Source organism: Salmo salar, chromosome ssa20 (assembly GCF_905237065.1).
Source record: "Salmo salar chromosome ssa20, Ssal_v3.1, whole genome shotgun sequence".
NCBI classification, from domain to species: domain Eukaryota; kingdom Metazoa; phylum Chordata; class Actinopteri; order Salmoniformes; family Salmonidae; genus Salmo; species Salmo salar.
This window is the reverse complement of record NC_059461.1, coordinates 71,803,814-71,827,912: the sequence shown is the minus strand read 5'-3', so window position 1 is coordinate 71,827,912 and position 24,099 is coordinate 71,803,814. Positions and strand designations below refer to the sequence as shown.

Below are 24,099 nucleotides of genomic sequence, written 5' to 3'. Positions count from 1 at the left end.
TCGGATATAACGATGGATTATTTTGGACCAATCCAACATTTGTTATTGAAGTAGCAGTCCTGGGAGTGCATTCTGACGAAGACAACAAAAGGTAATCAAACTTTTATAATAGTAAATATGATTATGGTGAGTGCTAAACTTGCCGGGTGTCTAAATAGCTAGCCCGTGATGCCTGGGCTATGTACTTAGAATATTGCAAAATGTGCTTTCACCAAAAAGCTATTTTAAAATCGGACATATCAAGTGCATAGAGGAGTTCTGTATCTATAATTCTTAAAATAATTGTTATGCTTTTTGTGAACGTTTATCATGAGTAATTTAGTAAAATGTTAGCAAATTCCTCCGGAAGTTTGCGGGGGGTATGCTAGTTCTGAACGTCACATGCTAATGTAAAAAGCTGTTTTTTGATATAAATATGAACTTGATTGAACAAAACATGCATGTATTGTATAACATAATGTCCTAGGTGTGTCATCTGATGAAGATCATCAAAGGTTAGTGCTACATTTAGCTGTCTTCTGGGTTTTTGTGACATTATATGCTAGCTTGAAAAATGGGTGTCTGATTATTTCTGGCTTGGTACTCTGCTGACATAATCTAATGTTTTGCTTTCGCTGTAAAGCCTTTTTGAAATCGGACAGTGTGGTTAGATAAAGGAGAGTCTTGTCTTTAAAATGCTGTGAAATAGTCATATGTTTGAAAAATTGAAGTTTTTGTATTTTTGAGGAATTTGTAATTCGCGCCACGCCTATCATTGGATATTGGAGCAGGTGTTCCGCTAGCGGAACGTCTAGATGTAAGAGGTTAAGGGTAGTTTCATGCTGTGAGCAGTGTGTGCTGGTCCTGGTAGTTATGGGTAGTTTCATGCTGTGAGCGGTGTGTGCTGGTCCTGGTAGTTAAGGGTAGTTTCATGCTGTGAGCGGTGTGTGCTGGTCCTGGTAGTTATGGGTAGTTTCATGCTGTGAGCGGTGTGTGCTGGTCCTGGTAGTTAAGGGTAGTTTCATGCTGTGAGCGGTGTGTGCTGGTCCTGGTAGTTAAGGGTAGTTTCATGCTGTGAGCGGTGTGTGCTGGTCCTGGTAGTTAAGGGTAGTTTCATGCTGTGAGCAGTGTGTGCTGGTCCTGGTAGTTAAGGGTAGTTTCATGCTGTGAGCAGTGTGTGCTGGTCCTGGTAGTTATGGGTAGTTTCATGCTGTGAGCAGTGTGTGCTGGTCCTGGTAGTTATGGGTAGTTTCATGCTGTGAGCAGTGTGTGCTGGTCCTGGTAGTTAAGGGTAGTTTCATGCTGTGAGCGGTGTGTGCTGGTCCTGGTAGTTAAGGGTAGTTTCATGCTGTGAGCGGTGTGTGTTGGTCCTGGTAGTTAAGGGTAGTTTCATGCTGTGAGCAGTGTGTGCTGGTCCTGGTAGTTATGGGTAGTTTCATGCTGTGAGCGGTGTGTGCTGGTCCTGGTAGTTATGGGTAGTTTCATGCTGTGAGCAGTGTGTGCTGGTCCTGGTAGTTAAGGGTAGTTTCATGCTGTGAGCGGTGTGTGCTGGTCCTGGTAGTTAAGAGTAGTTTCATGCTGTGAGCGGTGTGTGCTGGTCCTGGTAGTTAAGGGTAGTTTCATGCTGTGAGCGGTGTGTGCTGGTCCTGGTAGTTAAGGGTAGTTTAATGCTGTGAGCGGTGTGTGTTGGTCCTGGTAGTTAAGGGTAGTTTCATGCTGTGAGCAGTGTGTGCTGGTCCTGGTAGTTAAGGGTAGTTTCATGCTGTGAGCGGTGTGTGCTGGTCCTGGTAGTTAAGGGTAGTTTCATGCTGTGAGCGGTGTGTGCTGGTCCTGGTAGTTAAGGGTAGTTTCATGCTGTGAGCGGTGTGTGCTGGTCCTGGTAGTTAAGGGTAGTTTCATGCTGTGAGCGGTGTGTGTTGGTCCTGGTAGTTAAGGGTAGTTTCATGCTGTGAGCAGTGTGTGCTGGTCCTGGTAGTTAAGGGTAGTTTCATGCTGTGAGCGGTGTGTGCTGGTCCTGGTAGTTAAGGGTAGTTTCATGCTGTGAGCGGTGTGTGCTGGTCCTGGTAGTTAAGGGTAGTTTCATGCTGTGAGCGGTGTGTGTTGGTCCTGGTAGTTAAGGGTAGTTTCATGCTGTGAGCAGTGTGTGCTGGTCCTGGTAGTTATGGGTAGTTTCATGCTGTGAGCAGTGTGTGCTGGTCCTGGTAGTTAAGGGTAGTTTCATGCTGTGAGCGGTGTGTGCTGGTCCTGGTAGTTAAGGGTAGTTTCATGCTGTGAGCAGTGTGTGCTGGTCCTGGTAGTTAAGGGTAGTTTCATGCTGTGAGCAGTGTGTGCTGGTCCTGGTAGTTAAGGGTAGTTTCATGCTGTGAGCGGTGTGTGTTGGTCCTGGTAGTTAAGGGTAGTTTCATGCTGTGAGCGGTGTGTGCTGGTCCTGGTAGTTAAGGGTAGTTTCATGCTGTGAGCAGTGTGTGCTGGTCCTGGTAGTTATGGGTAGTTTCATGCTGTGAGCGGTGTGTGTTGGTCCTGGTAGTTAAGGGTAGTTTCATGCTGTGAGCGGTGTGTGCTGGTCCTGGTAGTTATGGGTAGTTTCATGCTGTGAGCAGTGTGTGCTGGTCCTGGTAGTTATGGGTAGTTTCATGCTGTGAGCAGTGTGTGCTGGTCCTGGTAGTTAAGGGTAGTTTCATGCTGTGAGCAGTGTGTGCTCGCTTCCATGCTCTCCCGGTTTGCAGTTGTGGCCTACTACCCAATGAGGCCTATGTCCTCGCAATGATCGGTGCTCATTTTACACATGCGCTGCACCATATCTCAAAGCGATATGAAATATCTTGGTTGTAAAAAAGTTGCTATAGAGCTGAATATTGAGAGTTGAGAAATAAATATTATACCTACAGAAAGTTGAGACCCTTCTCTATTTGACAGGAACAAGGGGATGAAGCTTCCAAAGCTGTTTTTCCTGCAATTGCATTTTTAAATGTTATACAATCAGAATGCATTTTTCTCTTGAACCCATGGGGGGAGAGGAGTGGCTTGCTCATCATAGCAGCAGGCACCAGCGAGGCAACGGGCACAGCGACAGGCAGACACTTTCATTACAGGAATCATGAGGATAATGCACTTTACTTTTGAACAAATCATGGTTTTAGCCATATTTTGTAGAATGTAGAATGTGCTCTTTCTCAGTTTACAGGCACCCTTTCAGTTTTTTACGATCCATGATCGTGGCTGTCTAACTGATGACTACGTCGGAACAGGTCTATTTGCTGATGCCGCATTTTTTGACCTTGAATGTGAGTTTCTTTTTTTCCCATCCCTTCTCTTTCTCTCTTCATCTCCCTCCATCTCTCTCTCCCTCTCTGTCCAACCTAGTGATTTGGGGCAAACAGAGCCAGACCGACCTGCGAGCCCAGCATGGTTCGGGTAGTTATTAAACAGAGCACAGCAGGTATTTCACTCTCTTGATGGCCAGGCCAGAAAGCACTGAGAAACAGAGGGGCACCAAAAGTGTTTTATTTGTTGTTTGTTTGGTTTCTATCTCCCTTAGCCCCAGTGTATAGCTGTCTGAATTCAGGCTGTGGGGCCCTGGGTGTATGTGCGGGCGTTCCATGTGTGTGTGTTTGAGGTTGATGGGGGCAAACCTCTTGATGGTTCCCCTCCCATTTGCATAACTGATTAGGCTCTAATCAAAAGTGAAGCATCAATTCCCTTCCCCCTTAAAGGAGAGCCAGGTAAATGGAGGAGAGGAGCGAGGGATGAGGCGGCTTTATTACACAGCCATGGCACAGGAAGTGCTCTAAGAGGCTGTGACCTTGGAATTCACCGCCACCGCATCCTTCAGCTCTCATCAGCAGCAGGCACGTCAGACGCCAGAAATGGGGTGTGACAAAGACAACGAGACAATTGGCTGCTGTGAAGGTGAGAGGAGAGAGAGAGTCTACAGACAGAGACGCCATGATATCACTTCAAGTGTTTCTTGTTTTGGGAACAGTCTCACACCAGGTCCATTTGAACCAGTAAAGAAGTGAAATAGAACTGTTATTGCCACATCTTCCAATTGCTCTAAAATGGCTGTTTCTTAGAACTGGCTATGACAGTCAAAGGGGGAATGTAGCGGGAAAAAATTAAGAAAATACAAAAAGGCACACAGCACGAATTGTAAACACCGTTGTCTCATCATCCTTATTGTTGCTTTATCAATGTGCACACACACTTTACAATAGCCATAACACAGGAAACATTCATTAAAATCATTTCTGAATCAGGAGACGTGTGAGATGAGAAATAGGCCATGGTAAATGACCTCACACGCACGCATGCACACGCACACACACGCACACACACACACCTCCATTTGACCTCCTCTGAAGCTGTCTCCTGTGAGGATTGCGGGCAGTGCATCTCCTCTCATTTTCAACAGTCCATTTTTAACCTCCCAAGCAGAGTGAGCTTTATGCTAAATCCCCCGACGCTACAAGGAGGGGAAAAAAGGCTTTTCACCTTACATGTCCGATACCAAGGTTGTTTGGCACTACAGTATCTGAAAATCACAGGGAGAAAAAAGGGTCACATTGTGCCTGGTGCTGAGGCAAGATCATTTTACAGACAGAGCCAGCGGATTAAAGGAATGCAGCAAAGTTAACCTCAGAGCAATCAGACCTTTTAACAATGTAACACAGTGCCTGTGTACTAGCCAAACCAAGGCCTGGACTGACGACAGATAGCACTAGGTCTGCTGGGGTCCCTCCAGCTAGAAGGTTTGTTCTTGCTTTTTGTCTTTTCATTTTATTTTTAATCTGTGTGAGTAGGAGGAGGAGGGAGGGGGAGGAGAGAGGAGAGGAGGACGAAGAGGGAGGAGGAAGGAGAGGGAGGAGAGAGGGGAGGAGGAGGGAGGGGAGGGCTAGACAGCTAGACAGTCAAAAAGCATTGACAATTCCCCAAAAGATAGGATCTTTTTTCCAAATTTTAACCAATTTTCAGACCTTGTTGAAGACCAAATGCAGACCCTGGGGGAAAATGAGTTTGACACCCCTGTTTTAATCCCTTTCCCCTGCTATAGTCACAGTGCTGGATGATTTCACCAGCACCTCGCCAATTTACACCCATTCATTATTAATTCCCTCCATTCATTTATTCATCTGTTTCGGTAATATTCCGTCTGAACTCGGGTGTTTGCGACTCCGTTTGACACGTATTCACACTGCCACTGAAGAGTACACCGAGATGCTGTGATTATAGAGACAACAACCTGCTGCAATACTGTACTGATGTTCTCCACTCCATACTCAACAGACGTTTGACATTGCTCACAGATGCAGTGGGTTCTTGCATCTTCGTATGAGCATGGGGATAAGGCCACAAGATCAACAGCCACAGACCACAATCAAAATGTAACATTTCAGACAATTGAAGTTACATCGACAAAGATCCCATGTCATCATCAGTAGAGTACACTGGTGTATCATACTGTATCTAAACAAACATTACCTGACTCCTATTTGAAAAATAGGTTTCAACTATTAAATTGACCATCCATAAAAATAAAAAAAAATCCACATTGAAACACTGCTTGTTCCCCTCCTGTACATGTGTATATGAATTCCCTGCAGGCTGGATAATCGTGGACCATCTCGCCATGGCAGTCCCTAGCATGGTGACAGTTACTCTCTCCCACTGGCACCATGCCAATCTGGGTATAGTGATACCAAGCGGCAGAGAGGACACAGGCCACTCATAACATGTTGAAATAAGGCATGAAATCAAGCCTGAACAGTGGATCACCGTCAAGTGCTGTTGGCACATTTTAGGCTCAACCCTGACATTTCCCATTGTAGAGATCTTTAGAGGGAAGTGAATGGTGAAATAACTGCATAATGTTACCTTATCTAATCACATTTGGCGGATTGGATTTTTCCACAGTATAATAGCTGGCAGAGTGATGATGCGGTGAGTGGGTGCCAGGAAGGAATTCATCCCTTACTGAAGCCATTTGGGTTACAGAGAGTGACATGGCATTGCAACATCACATAATCATCCTCAGAAACACAGCTGAGATCAGACAGAGAACACTGTGTGTGAGATTTGATTTGTTTGTTTGTGTGCCAAACTCTGTGTGTGTGTGTGTGTGTGTGTGTGTGTGTGTGTGTGTGTGTGTGTGTGTGTGTGTGTGTGTGTGTGTGTGTGTGTGTGTGTGTGTGTGTGGGGGGGGGCAGGGAGTGGGTGTCTGCGTGTGAGCCAACAGGGGGTCCATTACCCCACCCCAGCAGGCAGGCAGAGAAGCACACAGTGCCTAACAAGATGGAACTTACCAGGGAATTGGTAGCTGTAGCTCGGGGCAAAACCAGTGTATCCACGGCCATACGTTGCTACAATGTTTGGGTAACCTAGGAGAAGAGAGGACAATCAGGAGTTGTGTTAAACCATCTTGGCCTCCCATCACTTTAGACACACACACCACACACACACACACCACACACACACACAACCCTGCTGCTGACACTAGATAGCACGTGAGTCATGAGGCTCAGTTTTAGCTGATGAGCATCAGAATTGTCCCAGTCTTAGCCTGTCATGCTCTCCAGCCTCCTCCTCCCAGATGTATCCTCATCCCCCCCGCAGGCTCCCAGGGTTATACGGCAACAGGGTGTCTGGATCGGTCCAGGTTTTTTGTCCCCTCTACACTGTTATTGATGGATAACCTTTCTTTTAGAGCCCCGGCTAATCGATCATGAACGACACGGTGCTGCAAGACAATGAGTGGATGAGATTTGTGCAAGGACATTATGGATTAGAGAGATGCGGGGTCTTTCTGAGGTGTGAGGCTACCACGGTGCACGGCGGGCAGCAATACCCACAGAGATACCACAGACGGAACAGGCGAGGGGAAATATGATTGAGTGATTGTAAAAAGCCACTCCAAAAGTGGCAAAAAAGAAACTGAGTCTGCTATTTGGGAATATACTTGCAATCTGTTAAATTGTGCCATCTTCGCTGAGGCAGAAGTGCTCCTTTAGCTCCCCCAGTCTCTTATTTCATGGCTTCCGATAGCTGTTTCAAGGGTGTGTGTGTGTGTGTGTGTGTGTGTGTGTGCGTGTGCGTGCGTGTGCGTGATGTGCGTGTGTGTGCGTGTGTGTGAGTGTGTGAGTGTGTGAGTGTGTGAGTGAGTGAGTGAGTGAGTGTTAAAAAAACACCACATCAGCCTCCTGAGTGGCGAAGTGGTCTAAGGCACTGCATCGCAGTGCTAGCTGTGCCACTAGAGATCCTGGTTCGAGTCCAGGCTCTGTCGAAGCCGGCCGCGACCGGGAGACCTATGGGGCAGCATACAATTGGCCCAGCGCCGTCCGGGTTAGGGGAGGATTTGGCCAGCAGGGAAGTTCCTGTCCCATCGTGCACTAGTGACTCCTGTGGAGGGCCGGGCGCAATGCACGCCAGCTGTACGGTGTTTCCTCCGACACATTGTCGTGGCTGTCTTCCAGGTTAAGCGGGCTCTGTGTCAAGAAGCAGTGCGACTTAGCTGGGTTGTGTTTCGGAGGACACACGGCTCTCGACCTTCACCTCTCCTGAGCCCATACGGGAGTTGCAGTGATGGGACAAGACTGTAACTTCCAATTGGATACCACGAAATTGGGGAGAAACAGGGGTAAAAACACATCAGCAGTGTTTGCCATACTGGATCCGTTGGAGCACATCCTGGTCACGATGGAAGATAAGAGGGAAATAAAGTGGGATAGGACCCAACACAGGCTGCCCTTGTATGGTTGCCAGATTGGAGACAGGAGCTGTCACAGTCCAACTGGGTCTCATTGGACACTTGAAGGCAGATGAGCTGTTGTTTAAATCCTGCTACAGAGCCCTATCACTGCTCAGAAACAACAACAGCAGTTTACTTGCACATTTTGTGCATTTGTATATGTTTGTGTGAGAGAGAGACAGATAGAGATAGTGAGAGAGAGAGCGAGAGACACAGAAAGAGAGAGAGTCTTGGAGGTAAATGCAATGTAGTGGTAATTATGAGGTTCTGACACACATTGGACTTGATAACATTTATAATGAAAATATTGTTCAAACAGCTCAAGCTGAGTGGCCTCATTTCCTCCATCCCAGACCTGGTTTCTTTCTCACTGGCCCAGAGAGTTACTGGACTGAAATTGGCACTTACTGATCACAGTGAGCTTCTGACAACATCTATACATTTAAATACTGAACGTGTTCCATTTCTTTTTTTTGTGAGGATATTTAAAGAAGGCTATAAAGCTTCTTTGAAGGAAATCCTTCAAGACTGTTGGAAAAGCATTCCAGGTGAAGCTGGTTGAGAGAATTCCAAGAATGTGCAAAGCTGTCATCAAGGCAAAGGGTGGCTACTTTGAAGAATCTATTTGTTTAACACTTTTTTGTTTACTACATGATTCCATATGTGTTATTTCATAGTTTTGATGTCTTCACTATTATTCTACAATGTAGAATATAGTAAAAATAAAGAAAAACCCTGGAATGAGTAGGTGTGTCCAAACTTTTAAATGGTACTGCATATTTAGTCATTTTCACTTTCTTAGCTAGCAAATGCAGCTAGCTAGTTTAGCCTACTCAAACACCTGGCTCAAACAGAGGGACGCTATGTTAGCTAGCACGCTATGACTATCCAACACAACACTGGAACTCTTCCAAGTCAAGGTAAGCTTTTGGTTTTACAAATGTATTGCCACCGGGGCCCGCCGGTGTAAACTGCTTACTGACTATACACTGTAACGTTACTGCATGATTGTAGTGGGTTTTCTAACGTTTGTTCTATTAGCTATGTTGACTATGATGTTACTTTAGCTAATATGGGGACAACGATGTAGGCTGTGTGTAGCGGTTATGATATGGTTTGGCTTGGAAAGTTTGTTTCACCTGGTCACGTACAGCTGATGTGTTGTGCGTTGAAGTCACAAGCAAAGGGAAAAAGTGAGAGAAGGAGAGCGCATAGATGCGAGAAGGTGAACTGTGTTTACGTGTGATCATGGGTGTATTCATTCGGCTGATTCTATTAAAAACTTTTCTTAAACGGAGATAAACATACCTGCATTTGTCTAATAGTGTCACGTCCTGACCAGCAGAGGGAGGTATGGTATCAGTTTTGGGTCAGGATGTGGCAGGTTTTTTGTATGTTAAGGGGTTTGTGTTGGTGATTAGACTCCCAATTGAAGGCAGGTGTGTTGAGTTGCCTTTGATTGGGAGTTCTATATAGTGGTGTGTGTTTTTCTTTGGGGTTGTGGGTAGTTGTTCTTGCACTGCGTTTTTGTATGCCTGTAAGACTGTTCCTGTCGTGTGTATTGTTTTTCCAGTGGATGCTTTACTCCTTTTTTGAATTAAAACATGAGCATCCATATTCCCACTGCAGTTTGGTCTATTCAACACGGCACCTTTTGTGACAAATAGAAACTCTCGTTTGCAACTGTTGGACTAATGATTATACCCTATATCAGCTAGATGCAGGCAAGAGTGTGCAAAGCGGTATTGAATGTGTCACTGTTTGTCACCTCAATTTTTTCTCTCGACCTGTGTGCACCCAGGTTACAAACTTTCATTAATAGACTAGGTCGTAGCAACCTCATGACGGGTATAAGGAACATTTGAGTATCACGTAGTAGCCTTTAACCTATCAATGTTACATTGAACTGGGTGAATGGAATATGTATGACAGTCATCCAATATGCTGTAATAGAAAAAAAGGCCATGCTCATACATAAAAAAAATAAAAAATGAAAAGCGTCCTCCCTTTAAAGAGGTTGCGGAGAAAGAGAGAGTGTGTGTGTGTGTTTGGTGGGGCTCTATTGACAGTGGGTGATTAACACAGAGAAAAGCCAGCACCTTGGGATTCGAGTGTGTGTGTGTGCGTGCGTGCGTGCGTGTTGGGGGTAGCCATGCCTCGTCAGCAGAACAAACAACAGCCCAGCTAGGGCTATGGCGGTCATGAAATTATGTCAGCCGGTAACTGTCATGCAGCCTCAAGGTTTGTACTCAACTAAGTCCATCAGTGCTTGCTGTTGTCTGCATGAACACAGACACCGGCATTAACACACACATTTGCAAGCACTCACGCACCCGCTTAGTCATATTCCATTGTCTCTAGAGACATACATATGTACACATTAACACATTCACTCACACACACTTTAATTCTCTCCAACTCAGCTCTGCTGTCTGCATATGATAGGCTACTTATGAATTACACAGCCAAATGAATGACCTAGAACACAGCTAGACAGGCCTGCATAATCAAACAAACACACACAGATGCTCCGCCCTTTAAATTAACACACATTTACTCCTCAGTCATCACATCCTTGTTGTATAAATTGGAAACCAACAATGATAAACTGTGAGACATAAGAGCCTGTCTCACAGACATTTTTTCCGGTGGTTGAACAAGCTCTTTGCGCAACAATAGAGTTGGGCTGATATGAGAAGAGTGTGTGTGTGTGTGTGTGTGTGTGTGTGTGTGTGTGTGTGTGTGTGTGCTTCGCCCTGCCTAACACTAGCAGGTGAGATGATCACCGTGTGCTTCTGCTTCCCTCCAGGAGGCGGAGCTAGGCTAGACAAAGACATCCAGACAAGGGGCTCAACATGAGGGGATCGAGACATGGAAACAGGAGAGGAGAGGAGAGGAGGGGGGTGGTCTGGCTGTCGAGACGAGGCATGGAGTAGGCAGTGGCCTATAAGACCGTGTGCCGGCATGCATGAACGCACACACACACACACACACACACACACACACACACACACACACACACACACACACACACACACACACACACACACACACACACACACACACAGCAGATAGGAAGTGATTCGTCTGACAATTGTTCTGGGGTGGGCTCCTCTCCTCAGTCTCTCCCGTCTCTCCTCTCCTGTCCTCCATATCTCTCTGTATATACCTCCGGAAGTAAAGGCTGTCACTGTATCTAGCCCCACTGGCTGCCTCAGAGCCCATGTATTAATATGCATACTAATACACCTATTTTATGGCTCAACAGTTCAGATTCACTTTAAAACCAATTATGCATCTGGTAAAGCCGCACTCTGCGCAGGGCTTTAAATGTGCATTAATTTCAGCAAACATACATTCAGGCTCTAACGCAATAAAGATAAATGGCTCGATTAGGTGTGGTAAACAAAGAAGCGAACAGAAGGGGGGGAGGGTTAATGAGATTTAGGCACGTAAGGAATTGGGGTTCCTTAAATAATAAGCCTTGTTGATTTTTGTATGCAAATTAGCGAACAGAATGTTTCGCTGTCCTGCTTTTCCAATTTCATTTAGATAACAAGTGTTGAAGAGAACTTGGCAGTTCAGTTCATAGTCCCTCTCTCTCCATCTTTTCCTTTACTGCTACTCACACTTCTCTTCTCCTCCTCTCCTCTTCTATGCACTCTTTCCATTCGCTCCACATTTTGCCAAGTTGGTCAATCTGAATAAGTTCACCAGATTGTTGTGGAGTGTCTTCATATCAGTCCAAAACAGGGCTCTTCAACCCTGTTCCTGGAGAGCAACCCTCCTGTAGGTTTACTCTTCAACCCTGTTCCTGGAGAGCTACCCTCCTGTAGGTTTACTCTTCAACCCTGTTCCTGGAGAGAAACCCTCCTGTAGGTTTACTCTTCAACCCTGTTCCTGGAGAGCTACCCTCCTGTAGGTTTTCACTCCAACCCTGTTCCTGGAGAGCTACCCTACTGTAGGTTTACTCTTCAACCCTGTTCCTGGAGAGCCACCCTCCTGTAGGTTTACTCTTCAACCCTGTTCCTGGAGAGCTACTGTCCTGTAGGTTTACTCTCCAACCCTGTTCCTGGAGAGCTACCCTCCTGTAGGTTTACTCTTCAACCCTGTTCCTGGAGAGCTACCCTCCTGTAGGTTTACTCTTCAACCCTGTTCCTGGAGAGCTACCCTCCTGTAGGTTTACTCTTCAACCCTGTTCCTGGAGAGCTACCCTCCTGTAGGTTTACTCTTCAACCCTGTTCCTGGAGAGATAACCTCCTGTAGGTTTACTCTTCAACCCTGTTCCTGAAGAGCTACCCTCCTGTAGGTTTTCTCTTCAACCCCAGTTAGAACTAACCTGATTCAACTTATCATCCAGCTAATTATTACAATCAGGTGCACTAAATTAGAGTTGGAGGAAGAGGGTTGGAGAACCCTGCCCTAAAACATGTCTGTTGACAGGGCATTGACACTGCCACCTGTAGAGCAACTTGACACAACTCTGCAAAACCAACCAGGCTGAGTTAGAACAGAAGCTAGAGGTTTGTGGTGGTGAAGTTGGAGAATGAATGATGTTGATGAAGATGAACTATAGTAGGAGACAAGCCCTCCTCTCCTCTCATCCCCCCAACAGATGAAACCCTGTGATATCCATACCCTATTATTCAGCAATCTTGAGGTCTGGCAGATGAAATCATAAATTCATAATTTAACATTACTTCAATTTTCCTCTTCATTTACTTCTGTAATCCATAGCCCTGCTTGGATGAATTTGGGGGCTGGGAGAATGGGGGTTTGGGGGTGGTGGGTGTGGGGTTTGGGGCAGTGGGTGTGGTAACGAGACTGTCTGAATATCAATAGAATATTTCACGCAAGCCCCTATGAGGATGCTTCATCAAGCCAAATTACGGGCAGGGCGACCTATCCTGCAGCTTCCATTAGCCGTCATTCGGATTCAGCACCCAGCATCAAACGATTTATTTGCTTCAGTTACTTTGAGCAGACGATCAATCTAACAGTAATTATCTCTTGTCACTAACACTGGGCTGAAGCTCTGAGAAGATAGGGAGGAGGGAGAAGGGAGAAGGGAGGAGGGAGAAGGGAGGAGGGAGAAGGGAGAAGGGAGGAGGGAGAAGGGAGGAGGGAGCTGGAAGGGAGGGGGTAGAGCAGGCTGGGGGAGCCTTCACAAAATCCTTGTTTCCTGTCTTTGACGGAAGAGTCTCCAGCATTTCCTTGAATGAGCTCTAGTCTAGCAGATGTTTGTAAGTGGCAGCGAACTTGTAGGAGCCATTTGACTGTATTTCCCCTTGCCTTCTTAATCCTTCATAGTGATTTGGGGAGCATGTCCTTTTAGTTACATTCCTTTACATAGTAAGTGGCTGAGAGTCTCAATGTCAGGCAGAAATCACTAGCACATCAGAGTAAGAATCAGGATTGGTATCAGAGGTGGTGTTGATATCAGACAGTGTGAGAGGACATGTCAGCGGTGGAGGGAGACACAGTTAGTCATTGTCAGTCAGAGTGCCCTTCCTGTCCTGCCAGAGCATTAGAAACCATGGTAATGTCAAAGTCTTGGAAAGAGTCACTTTGGAAAAGTTAGTGGGCTACATTTGCTAAGTGTCATATTGTGTTTTGTCAATATTACCGTAGGGACCCATTCATTCAGAAAATATGTCTTACACCAATTCAAGTGTACTCACTCAGCATGCCCATCCCCAGCATGAAGGCGTCCATGGTGTAGGGCAGGCCCCTGGCCCTGCCTCGCGTACCCGGCGGGAACATCACCTCCTTGGGCTGAGCCTTCTTGCATTCTACCTGTGGACAGGACACAACCAGATGCACATCAATGACAAGGCCTCTCACAGTACACAGGATGAACATAGACAATACATACAGTTGAAGTCAGAAGTTTACATACACTCAGGTTGGAGACATTAAAATTTGTTTTTCAACCACACCACAAATTTCTTGTTAACAAACTATAGTTTTGGCAAGTCGGTTAGGACATCTACTTTGTGTATGAAACAAGTAATTTTTCCAACAATTGTTTACAGACAGATTATTTCACTTATCACTCACTTATTCACTTATTTCACTGTATTACAATTCCTGTGGGTCAGAAGTTTACATACACTAAGTTGACTGTGCCTTTAAACAGCTTGGAAAATTCCATAAAATGATGTCATGGCTTTAGAAGCTTCTGATAGGCTAATTGACATCATTAGAGTCAATTGGAGGTGTACCTGTGGATGTATTTCAAGGCCTACCTTCAAACTCTGTGCCACTTTGCTTGACATCATGGGAAAATCAAAAGAAATCAGCGAAGACAGCCAAGAAAAAAAATTGTAGACCTCCACAAGTCTGGTTCATCTTTGGGAGCAATTTCCAAATGCCTGAAGGTACCACGTTCATCTGTACAAACAATAGTACGCAAGTATAAACACCATGGGACCACGCCGTCATACCTCTCAGGAAGGAGACGCGTTCTGTCTCCTAGAGATGAACGTACTTTGGTGCGAAAAGTGCAAATCAATCCCAGAACAACAGCAAAGGACCTTGTGAAGATGCTGGAGGAAACAGGTACAAAAGTATCTATATCCACAGTAAAACGAGTCCTATATCAACACAAACCTGAAAGGCCGCTCAGCAAGGAAGAAGCCACTGCTCCAAAACCACCATAAAAAAAGCCTGACTACGGTTTGCAACTGCACATTGGGACAAAGATTGTACTTTTTGCTGAAATGTTCTCTGGTCTGATGAAACAAAAATAGAACTGTTTGGCCATAATGACCATCGTTATGTTTGAAGGAAAAGGGGGGAGGCTTGCAAGCCGAAGAACACCATCCCAACCGTGAAGCACGGGGGTGGCAGCATCATGTTGTGGGGGTGCTTTGCTGCAGGAGGGACTGGTGCACTTCACAAAATAGATGGCATCATGAGGACGGAAAATTATGTGGATATATTGAAGCAAAATCTCAAGACATCAGTCAGGAAGTTAAAGCTTGGTCGCAAATGGGTCTTCCAAATGGGCCATGACCCCAAGCATACTTCCAAAGTTGTGGCAAAATGGCTTAAGGACAACAAAGTCAAGGTATTGGAGTGGCCATCACAAAGCCCTGACCTCAAATCCTATAGAAAATGTGTGGGCAGAACTGAAAGAGCATGTGCGAGCAAGGAGGCCTACAAACCTGACTCAGTTACACCAGCTCTGTCAGGAGGAATGGGCCAAAATTCACCCAACTTATTGTGGGAAGGTTGTGGAAGGCTACCCAATGCTACCAAATACTAATTGAGTGTATGTAAACTTCTGACCCACTGTGAATGTGATGAAAGAAATAAAAGCTGAAAGAAATAATTCTCTCTACTATTATTCTGACATTTCACATTCTTAAAATAAAGTGGTGATCCTAACTGACCTAAGACGGAATGTTTTTTAGGATTAAATGTCAGGAATTGTGAAAAACTGAGTTTAAATGTATTTGGCTAAGGTGGATGTAAACTTCCGAATTTAACTGCAGATAGACATAGAATACATTCAAGGAATATTTTACATTTTAGTCATTTAGCAGATGCTCTTATCCAGAGCGACTTACAGTAGTGAATGCATACATTTCATACATTTTTTTTCCCCCGTACTGGTCCCCCGTGGGAATCGAACCCACAACCCTGGCGTTGCAAACACCATGCTCTACCAACTGAGCCACACGGGCCACCCCCGAATATGGCATGTGTCAGAGATTTCAGGACAGACAACAAGACACACATCAGTCATTTGTGAAAAATCGTCTTCCTGTACTTGAGATGAACAAACAGCACTGTACAACACATAGGCACTGAAAATCATGAAAGGAATATGGTGTTGACCCCATCTCACACTGGGCTTTCAGAGTAGGGCCATCTAACCTCACATCTTTAATTTTGGGCTAAATGAAGAACAGAGGAGGGGTACTAGCGTTTCCTCCCCCTCCCCACAGCTGAAATGATGTTGTTTTATATCTGTTTGTTTCTTTGCTGAGCAGGGCTGCTCCGTCTCCAGGTAAAGTTTGTCAAATGTTCTCATCTCTCTCCGTCTCCTGTCTCCACGCTTTCTCTATCTCTGTCTCCCTCTCCCCATCTCCCGTTTTCTCTCTCTCTCATCTGGTTCTCATCACACAACCGCTTCCACCCCAGGGCACTATTACCCCCCCCCCCCAACACACACACCTCAACTGCCTGTGTTGCCATTCATATTTGCACCCCCCATCTCCACACACACCGCTGTGCTGACTGACATTCCATCCTCCTAACATAACGCTTATTGCTTTAATGCCAGGGTTATCAAAAGCATCCCAGAACACACCAAGGCCATTGTGTTATTAAGGTCAATTGATTTGTTTCAATGGCTATGCCAGTATCGTCATTAGCCTTCAATCAATACATTGTAAACACACCAAAACAAAGTCAGAGCAGACAGAAGCCATGCTAGAGGCCATGCTAACCTTCATCCTCTTTAATTAAACACATTGGTCCTAAAACAGAGTGGATGTGACTGTCTATAATTATATCACCATCAGGCGGGTGAAGAGGTGCGGGAGTAGTGGGTGAAGGGAGCGGTGGTGGGTCTCTGCCCGCTGCTGGCTAATGGCCGTGGAGAGCCAGTCGTGATCGGGGTGGGTGTCATCAGCACCAGTGGAGCGGTGGGGCCAGGGCCCGTTAGTTAAGAGGCCTGACGAGCGCTTCCCTGTTATTACTTAACTAATTACATGGATGGCTCAGGTTTTAACGAGTGCTGATGAGGTCCTTCAGATTTTAATGAAAATATGAAAGGGGGCTAATGGTGTGGGGGAGTATGGGGGTGAGGGGGTGGAGGTAGGCGGTCATGGTCGGTCACGAGTCATGACGGCAGTCAAATTCCACGTGACCGTTTAGTCACGGTAATTAGGTTTCTCCAAGCTCTGATGCTGGTCATTAGTAGCCTACCAAACTTGCTAACCGCCTGGTACTCAGCACTCTATTGTCCCTCTAATCATGCTGACATCAATACAAATGTAATCGCAAATCTAATCAAACACTTCATGAGAGCCCATGAGCGCATGTTACGCAACATTTCTATAGGCCATGCAATTGCGTGAGAAAACAGAGTGATGGCCTCTATTAAAATGAGGAGAATCCCATCAGCTATAGGCTAGGCCTACTATATTTATTTCTTAACTTTACTAATATCAAGCACATTGCTTCTCTTTACAACAGGAGTATAGCCTATCAGACTGGCATGAAAATAAACCACAGGGAAAAGCGTCCTTCATTCACTATTTAAGTGCATAGATGGCATGTATTTTTTCCCCTGCCCATGTTTCGATACAGGTGCATGATATTGGTCCATTCTAAATCAAAACAAATGTCACACATATATTATTTAGTATATGTAAAGACAAGATTAAATCAAGAATAGTCTGATGGGTGACACCAAGAGTTGCACATTTTGGGGAATATTCAGAGGTGAAAACATTTCGTGGGAATTAACGGTAATATATGGGAATTAACTGAAATATATGCAAATTAATATTAATACCATTTAAATGTATATGTTTTTGCATTGGATATATTTACCATATCATATGGAGACAGAAATATAAACCTTTTACCTTATCATAAGTAGACAATTGCAAATGATGAAATCCTTCCAATAGAAATAAAAAATAACTATTTACTAACGAATTGAACTTTAATTAAATGAGTTGACTCTTCACATGGGATGATTTTACTGAACAACAAAAGAAAGGGAATATTGAATGATCCCCAATGATCCATCGCATCTCCCAAAAACGATTTGAACATGTCTTCCATGTCTTCTTCCTGGACCTCCTCAATGTCCACCTCTTGAACATCAGACTTTGAGGCCTCATCTTCACTGTCACTTTCCAACCTTGTTGAGGATGGCTTGTTGTCAGGCTCAAAAAGCCTCAAATTTGTCCGGATGGCCACCAATTTGTCAACCCTTGTATTGGTCAGCCTGTTGCGTGCTTTGGTGTGTGTGTTCCCAAACAAGGACCAGTTGCGCTTTGAGGTGGCTGATGTTGGTGGGATTTGGAGGACGATGGAGGTAACAGGGGAAAGCGCCTCAGAACCACAAAGTCCCTTCCACCAGGTGGCTGATGAGATATATATTGGCACGACTGTCATATTGCATCTCCATCCCAAAGCCCTTGCTTGGAATTGTACTTTGCCAGACTGCCAAGAATCTTGCCCTCATCCAGGCCAAGGTGGCGAGACACGGTAGTGATGACACCACAGGCCTTGTTGATCTCTGCACCAGACAGGATGCTCTTGCCAGCATACTTGGGGTCCAACATGTACGCTGAGGCGTGTATGGGCTTCAGGCAGAAGTCTTCACGCTTTTTGATGTATTTCAGAACTGCAGTTTCCTCTGTTTGGAGCAACAGTAAAGTGGGCAGGGCAGTACAGATTTCTTCTCTTACATCTCCAAGCAGAGTCTGAACATCAGACAGGATGGCATTGTCTCCCTCTCCGTGCAATGGCTACTGCTATAGGTTTCAGGAGTTTCACACTGTACCACTCTCTCCCAAAATACATCATCCAGGAGGATCCTCTTAATGGGGCTGTCCATATCGGCAGACTGTGATATGGCCATTTCTTGGAGAGACTCCTTCCCCTCCACCCCAACGGGTGTTGCTGGGCAGCTTCAATGTGGTGCTTATATTCTTCTCACTTTGCTTGGTGAGGTAGAGTGCTGCTATAACTTGACCCTTCACATACCTAACCATTTCCTTGGCTCTCTTGTAGAGTGTATCCATTGTTTTCAGTGTCATGATGTCCTTGAGGAGCAGATTCAATGCATGAGCAGTACAGCCAATGGGTGTGATGTGTGGGTAGGACTCCTCCACTTTAGACCAAGCAGCCTTCATGTGCGCAGCATTGTCTGTCACCAGTGCAAACACCTTCTGTGGTCCAAGGTCATTGATGACTGCCTTCAGCTCATCTGCAATGTAGAGACCGGTGTGTCTGTTGTCCCTTGTGTCTATGCTCTTGTAGAATACTGGTTGAGGGGTGGAGATGATGTAGTTAATTATTCCTTGCCCACAAACATTTGACCACTCATCAGAGATGATTGCAATGAAGTCTGCTTTCTCTATGATTTGCTTGACCTTCACTTGAACTCTGTTGATCTTTGCATCCAGCAAATGAGTAGATAAAGCATGTCTGGTTGGAGGGGTGTATGCTGGGCGAAGAACATTCAGAAATCTCTACCAATACTCATTGCCTGTGAGCATCAGAGGTGAACCAGTTTCATACACAGCTTGAGCAAGACATTCATCAGCATTTCTCTGACTACATTCCTCCAAAAACACTTCTGATTCCAGGAGGACCATGAGCTGTTGCTATCGATAAGGTGTCTGAGTCATCATTTTCACCTCAAATAGAAGTAGAGGGACTTTTGTCAGAGGTTGCTTGTTGTGAGCACTGAGGGAACTTTATAACGTGAAGAAATAGCCGAATAGTTTATTAACATTTTAAGCTAAACGTTCTGATCTGTTGCTTCAGCCTCATGGCGTAACATTTTGGGGGGGAATGCTAGGGTTGTATACATTTGGGATCTTTCACATCCCACAACTGTCCCAGACTAGGTTTGGAATATTTATTTCTCACACAGAATAGAATAGGTCTACCTTTGTACTATGGGGGATAGTAGATTGACATAGACTAGTGCTTTTGCTTTTCGTTAGGTCTACTCATCTTGTTGGCTAACGAAAAGTAAATGTCGACAATTCTGCCAATATCTTCCATATGCGCCTCGGATAAGGACGCCCGCAGTTGCATCCCCGATGTGTCTGTCTTCACTTGTAGCCTGTGACAAAGACCTAATCACGTGACGGAGAGCCATGTGAGTGAGAGGTCCTTCAAGCACGCAGCCGGGAGAATGGAATTATAATAATTATATTCCGCCACTGGCCACAAAAGGCATGGATTTTTTTAGGAGGCATTACGGCCACACAAAGGGCATGCTGTTGGGAAATTCGAGGCATTATCAAGTGCATGTCAAATTCTGAATGAGAGACTGATGAAGTGTGTACAGCCTACCAAAAAACAAAGCAGAGCTCATGCCTTTCATGCAACGTTTTTCAAATCATCATTAGAGTCGCATCATGCAGCCTTAGAATGTATTAAAAATCGAAACATATATCCCACATTTGTATCACAACTAAAGTTACATTAATAACTCTAAATTAAGCATATAGGAGTACCTGCTTCTTTTTTATTTTTTTATTTTTATTTCACCTTTATTTAACCAGGTAGGCAAGTTGAAAACAAGTTCTCATTTACAATTGCGACCTGGCCAAGATAAAGCAAAGCAGTTCGACAACATACACCAACACAGAGTTACACATGGAGTAAAACAAACATACAGTCAATAATACAGTAGAAAAATAGGTCTATATACAATGTGAGCAAATGAGGTGAGATAAGGGAGGTAAAGGCAAAAAGGCCATGGTGGCAAAGTAAATACAATATAGCTAGTAAAACACTGGAATGGTAGATTTGTAGTAGAAGAAAGTGCAAAGCAGAAATAATGGGGTGCAAAGGAGCAAAATAAATAAATTAATAAATACAGTAGGGGAAGAGGTAGTTGTTTGGGCTAAATTATAGATGGGCTATGTACAGGTGCAGTGATCTGTGAGCTGCTCTGACAGCTGGTGCTTAAAACTAGTGAGGGAGATAAGTGTTTCCAGTTTCAGAGATTTTTGTAGTTCGTTCCAGTCATTGGCAGCAGAGAACTGGAAGGAGAGATGGCCAAAGGAGGAATTGGCTTTGGGGATGACCAGAGAGATATACCTGCTGGAGCGCGTGCTACAGGTGGGTGCTGCTATGGTGACCAGTGAGCGGAGGTAAGGGGTGACTTTGCCTAGCAGGGTCTTGTAGATGACCTGGAGCCAGTGGGTTTGGCGACGAGTATGAAGCGAGGGCCAGCCAACGAGAGCATACAGGTCACAGTTGTGGGTAGTATATGGGGCTTTGGTGACAAAACGGATGGCACTGTGATAGACTGCATCCAGTTTGTTGAGTAGGGTATTGGAGGCTATTTTGTAAATGACATCGCCGAAGTCGAGGATCGGTTGGATGGTCAGTTTTACGAGGGTATGTTTGGCAGCATGAGTGAAGGATGCTTTTTTTGCGAAATAGGAAGCCAATTCTAGATTTAACTTTGGATTGGAGATGTTTGATGTGAGTCTGGAAGGAGAGTTTACAGTCTAACCAGACACCTAGGTATTTGTAGTTGTCCACATATTCTAAGTCAGAGCCATCCAGAGTAGTGATGTTGGACAGGCGGGCAGGTGCAGGCAGCGATCGGTTGAAGAGCATGCATTTAGTTTTACTTGTATTTAAGAGCAGTTGGAGGCCACGGAAGGAGAGTTGTATGGCATTGAAGCTCGTCTGGAGGGTTGTTAACACAGTGTCCAAAGAAGGGCCAGAAGTATACAGAATGGTGTCGTCTGCATAGAGGTGGATCAGAGACTCACCAGCAGCAAGAGCGACATCATTGATGTATACAGAGAAAAGAGTTGGCCCAAGAATTTAACCCTGTGGCACCCCCATAGAGACTACCAGAGGCCAGGACAACAGGCCCTCCGATTTGACACACTGAACTCTATCAGAGAAGTAGTTGGTGAACCAGGTGAGGCAATCATTTGAGAAACCAAGGCTATTGAGTCTGCCGATGAGGATGTGGTGATTGACAGAGTCGAAAGCTTTGGCCAGGTCAATGAATACGGCAGCACAGTATTGTTTCTTATCGATGGTGGTTACGATATCGTTTGTTCCCCCGCTCAACACAGAACAGCTGCATGTGCTCACTCCCTCAAATCGTTTGGATAAAATATCCTTTCTGTTTATTCAGCTTTGTTCAATTGTATTCTTCATACAATAAAACAATATAAAATAATGGCACGAATTCTAAGCAAATCTTGTCTGTTAAATGAACTAGTGTAGCCCACAGCCATATGACACAGCCAGATCAGGGCCTAATATAAGGACAACTCCCTATGCTATTCTGTTCTTCTGAAATAGACTACATTCTCTTCATATAATGTTTCTTTAGACCTGTCTAAAATAATAATGGATTCATTCAATTTGTTTAAATGTAGATGTTCCAAAGGTCTGCATCAGTGGATGGTAGGCTATGCGTAGAAGCCAGGAGATGCTAAATGTGTTTATGTTAATTAACGGTCAATTACCGTGAGACCGGCAGTTATTTGCTTGACAATCACCGGCTCATGACCACCACAGCCCTAGGTGGAGGGCTGGCTGGCGCTCTTATCATGGCAGTGCAGTGGAGAAAAATGGGGGAGGAGAGAGGGAGGAGAGAGGAATAGTGTTTGACAGTGTGTGTGATTCTCTGGTGTTTGAGTCTCTGTGGTTTTCTAAGTTTACCTCTCCCATTTGTCTGTAAACTTTAGACAAATGTCCAGTAGTCATCATGAAATAAAATAATAAATTGCAGAGATGACACACAGAAGCAGGTTGAATGATTTGTCCAAACTAGATCCCTTTTCAGACATTTTCAGCAAAATAAAGAACATTCTTCTTGTGCTGTTAGAGTCAACTCTTGAATTCCTCCAATCAAAATGTTTTAAGAGAAAAAAATATATAATTCCATTGGTAATTAATACAAGCATCCATTTACCTAATCTATCCATAATGACTAGTGAGAGTGTGACATTATTGTGAGTAGAGCATCTCTGCACACACACACCTCTGTCAGACTGGTTTGATTGACAGGTCCCCCCAGGACCAGAGAGCAGGGAGCTGTGAAGGGCAGGGAGCTGTGGGGGGCAGATGCCACCTGCCAGTCTCCTTCTGGGGTGTAATTAGAGAACACCCTACTCCTCCTCCACTCCTCTTCCTCCTCATGAGTTTTTACGCATGAAAGTTTTTAATGTTAACAAGCTCTTTTAACACCAACAACCTCCCTGCTGTGACAACGTGAAAGTGCAGCCTCAGGATGGTGTGATAGACTACAGTTAAGAAAAGAACCCTACTAAAGAACAATTACTCTAGGAAGAAACAATTACTGAATAGCAATCGTATTTTACTGTTGGTAAGTGCCACTTGCCCACGTAGATGCCCAAAATATGTAGACAGTATTCCAGCTCATAATAGCCAGGATCACAGCCTCCTTCATATCTACTATGTAAAAGCATAACTTTGTAAAAGTGACAGAGGTGGAAACTGATCATCAGCACTTTCTTTCTTTTAGAATGATCCAGACCAGAAAGAACACTGTCACTTTCCCTGCCATAACGCATAGAACCAACCTTCTTTAGAGCCACATTTTTCTCCCTCGAGCACATTTAAGAGCAGACACTTCTTCTGACAGGCCTGATAACACACACACAGAGACAGACAGACAGACAGACACACAGAGACAGACAGACAGGCGGACAGAGAGAGAGAGAGAGAGAGAGAGAGAGAGATGTGAGGGAGAGAAAAAGAGAAGAGAGAGAAGTTGCCTCATTCACAAAACTGATTCATTCTCACGTCTCTTCTTCCCATCTTCCTCCTCAGAACTGCAGTGCTGCAGAGTGCAGTGCCTGGCTGGCAGAGTGACTCATCCCTCAATACAACAGTGCAGTCCCTCCAGGCAGGAGAACCAAAGGCACTTTCCCCTAAACCCAAAACCAGCACATCAATATAACAGAGGCAAACATGACAATAGAAAAGGAGGGCTCTAGTCTGTTGAGAAGAGGTGATCAGAGTGGTCACATCAGATGGCCTGTTTTGACTATTATTATCTGAGCAGGGCAATAAAAGGACATGTACAGTAAAGCACTCATTTTGTGTACATACGACATGTAAGCAGTGAAATGTCTGTTTTACTGCAGAGATCTCAGCCCTTTCTCTGTCTCTTTATCCTGATACCTAACAGCACAGCCCTGCCATTACGACCACTCACACCCGCCCCCAAACCATCTCCCCCACCATGGGAAAAGGTCACTAACAAACTGTTGTATTGTATTTGTGGAGGGAGGGAGAGAGAGTTGAGGAAGAAAGAGAAATCAGCTTGGTTGCTCAATGGCAGAATCCTGAACTTAACACAGATAATTCATTTCAAGTTGAATTAGATTACATGGGAGACATGGGGTGCCCCTGTACATTATTGATACAACTTACAGCTATTTTGCCCGACACACAAATCTATATCTGCAGAGAAAAAAAACGCAGAAATGCTGTCAGAGGCTATTTATGCCTCCAAAACAGAACATTGATTTTCACTGTGGCATTTGCAAGAGGAAAGTGCTCTAGAGCAAATAAAAAATATTGTATGTGTGCGTACCTGCATTGCATGTGTGTGTGTTGTTGGGCTCTTCATCAGGCAGTGTCCTGGCTATAGATTACAGTAG

General features: G+C 44.8%; 1 protein-coding gene across 9 annotated transcripts in view; it reads right to left on the bottom strand.

The window, feature by feature from the left end:
• The window catches only part of LOC106581265 (RNA-binding protein Musashi homolog 2), a 403,525-nt gene that overhangs the window by 93,207 nt on the left and 286,219 nt on the right, over positions 1-24,099 (bottom strand). For all 9 annotated transcript variants that reach the window (XM_045703896.1, XM_045703895.1, XM_045703899.1 and 6 more), the window contains exons 9-10: positions 13,402-13,516; positions 6,279-6,353 (exon numbers count right to left, since the gene is read on the bottom strand). In XM_045703896.1, the coding sequence (XP_045559852.1) occupies positions 6,279-6,353; positions 13,402-13,516 (190 nt within the window). The remainder of the gene's footprint in view (positions 1-6,278; positions 6,354-13,401; positions 13,517-24,099) is intronic.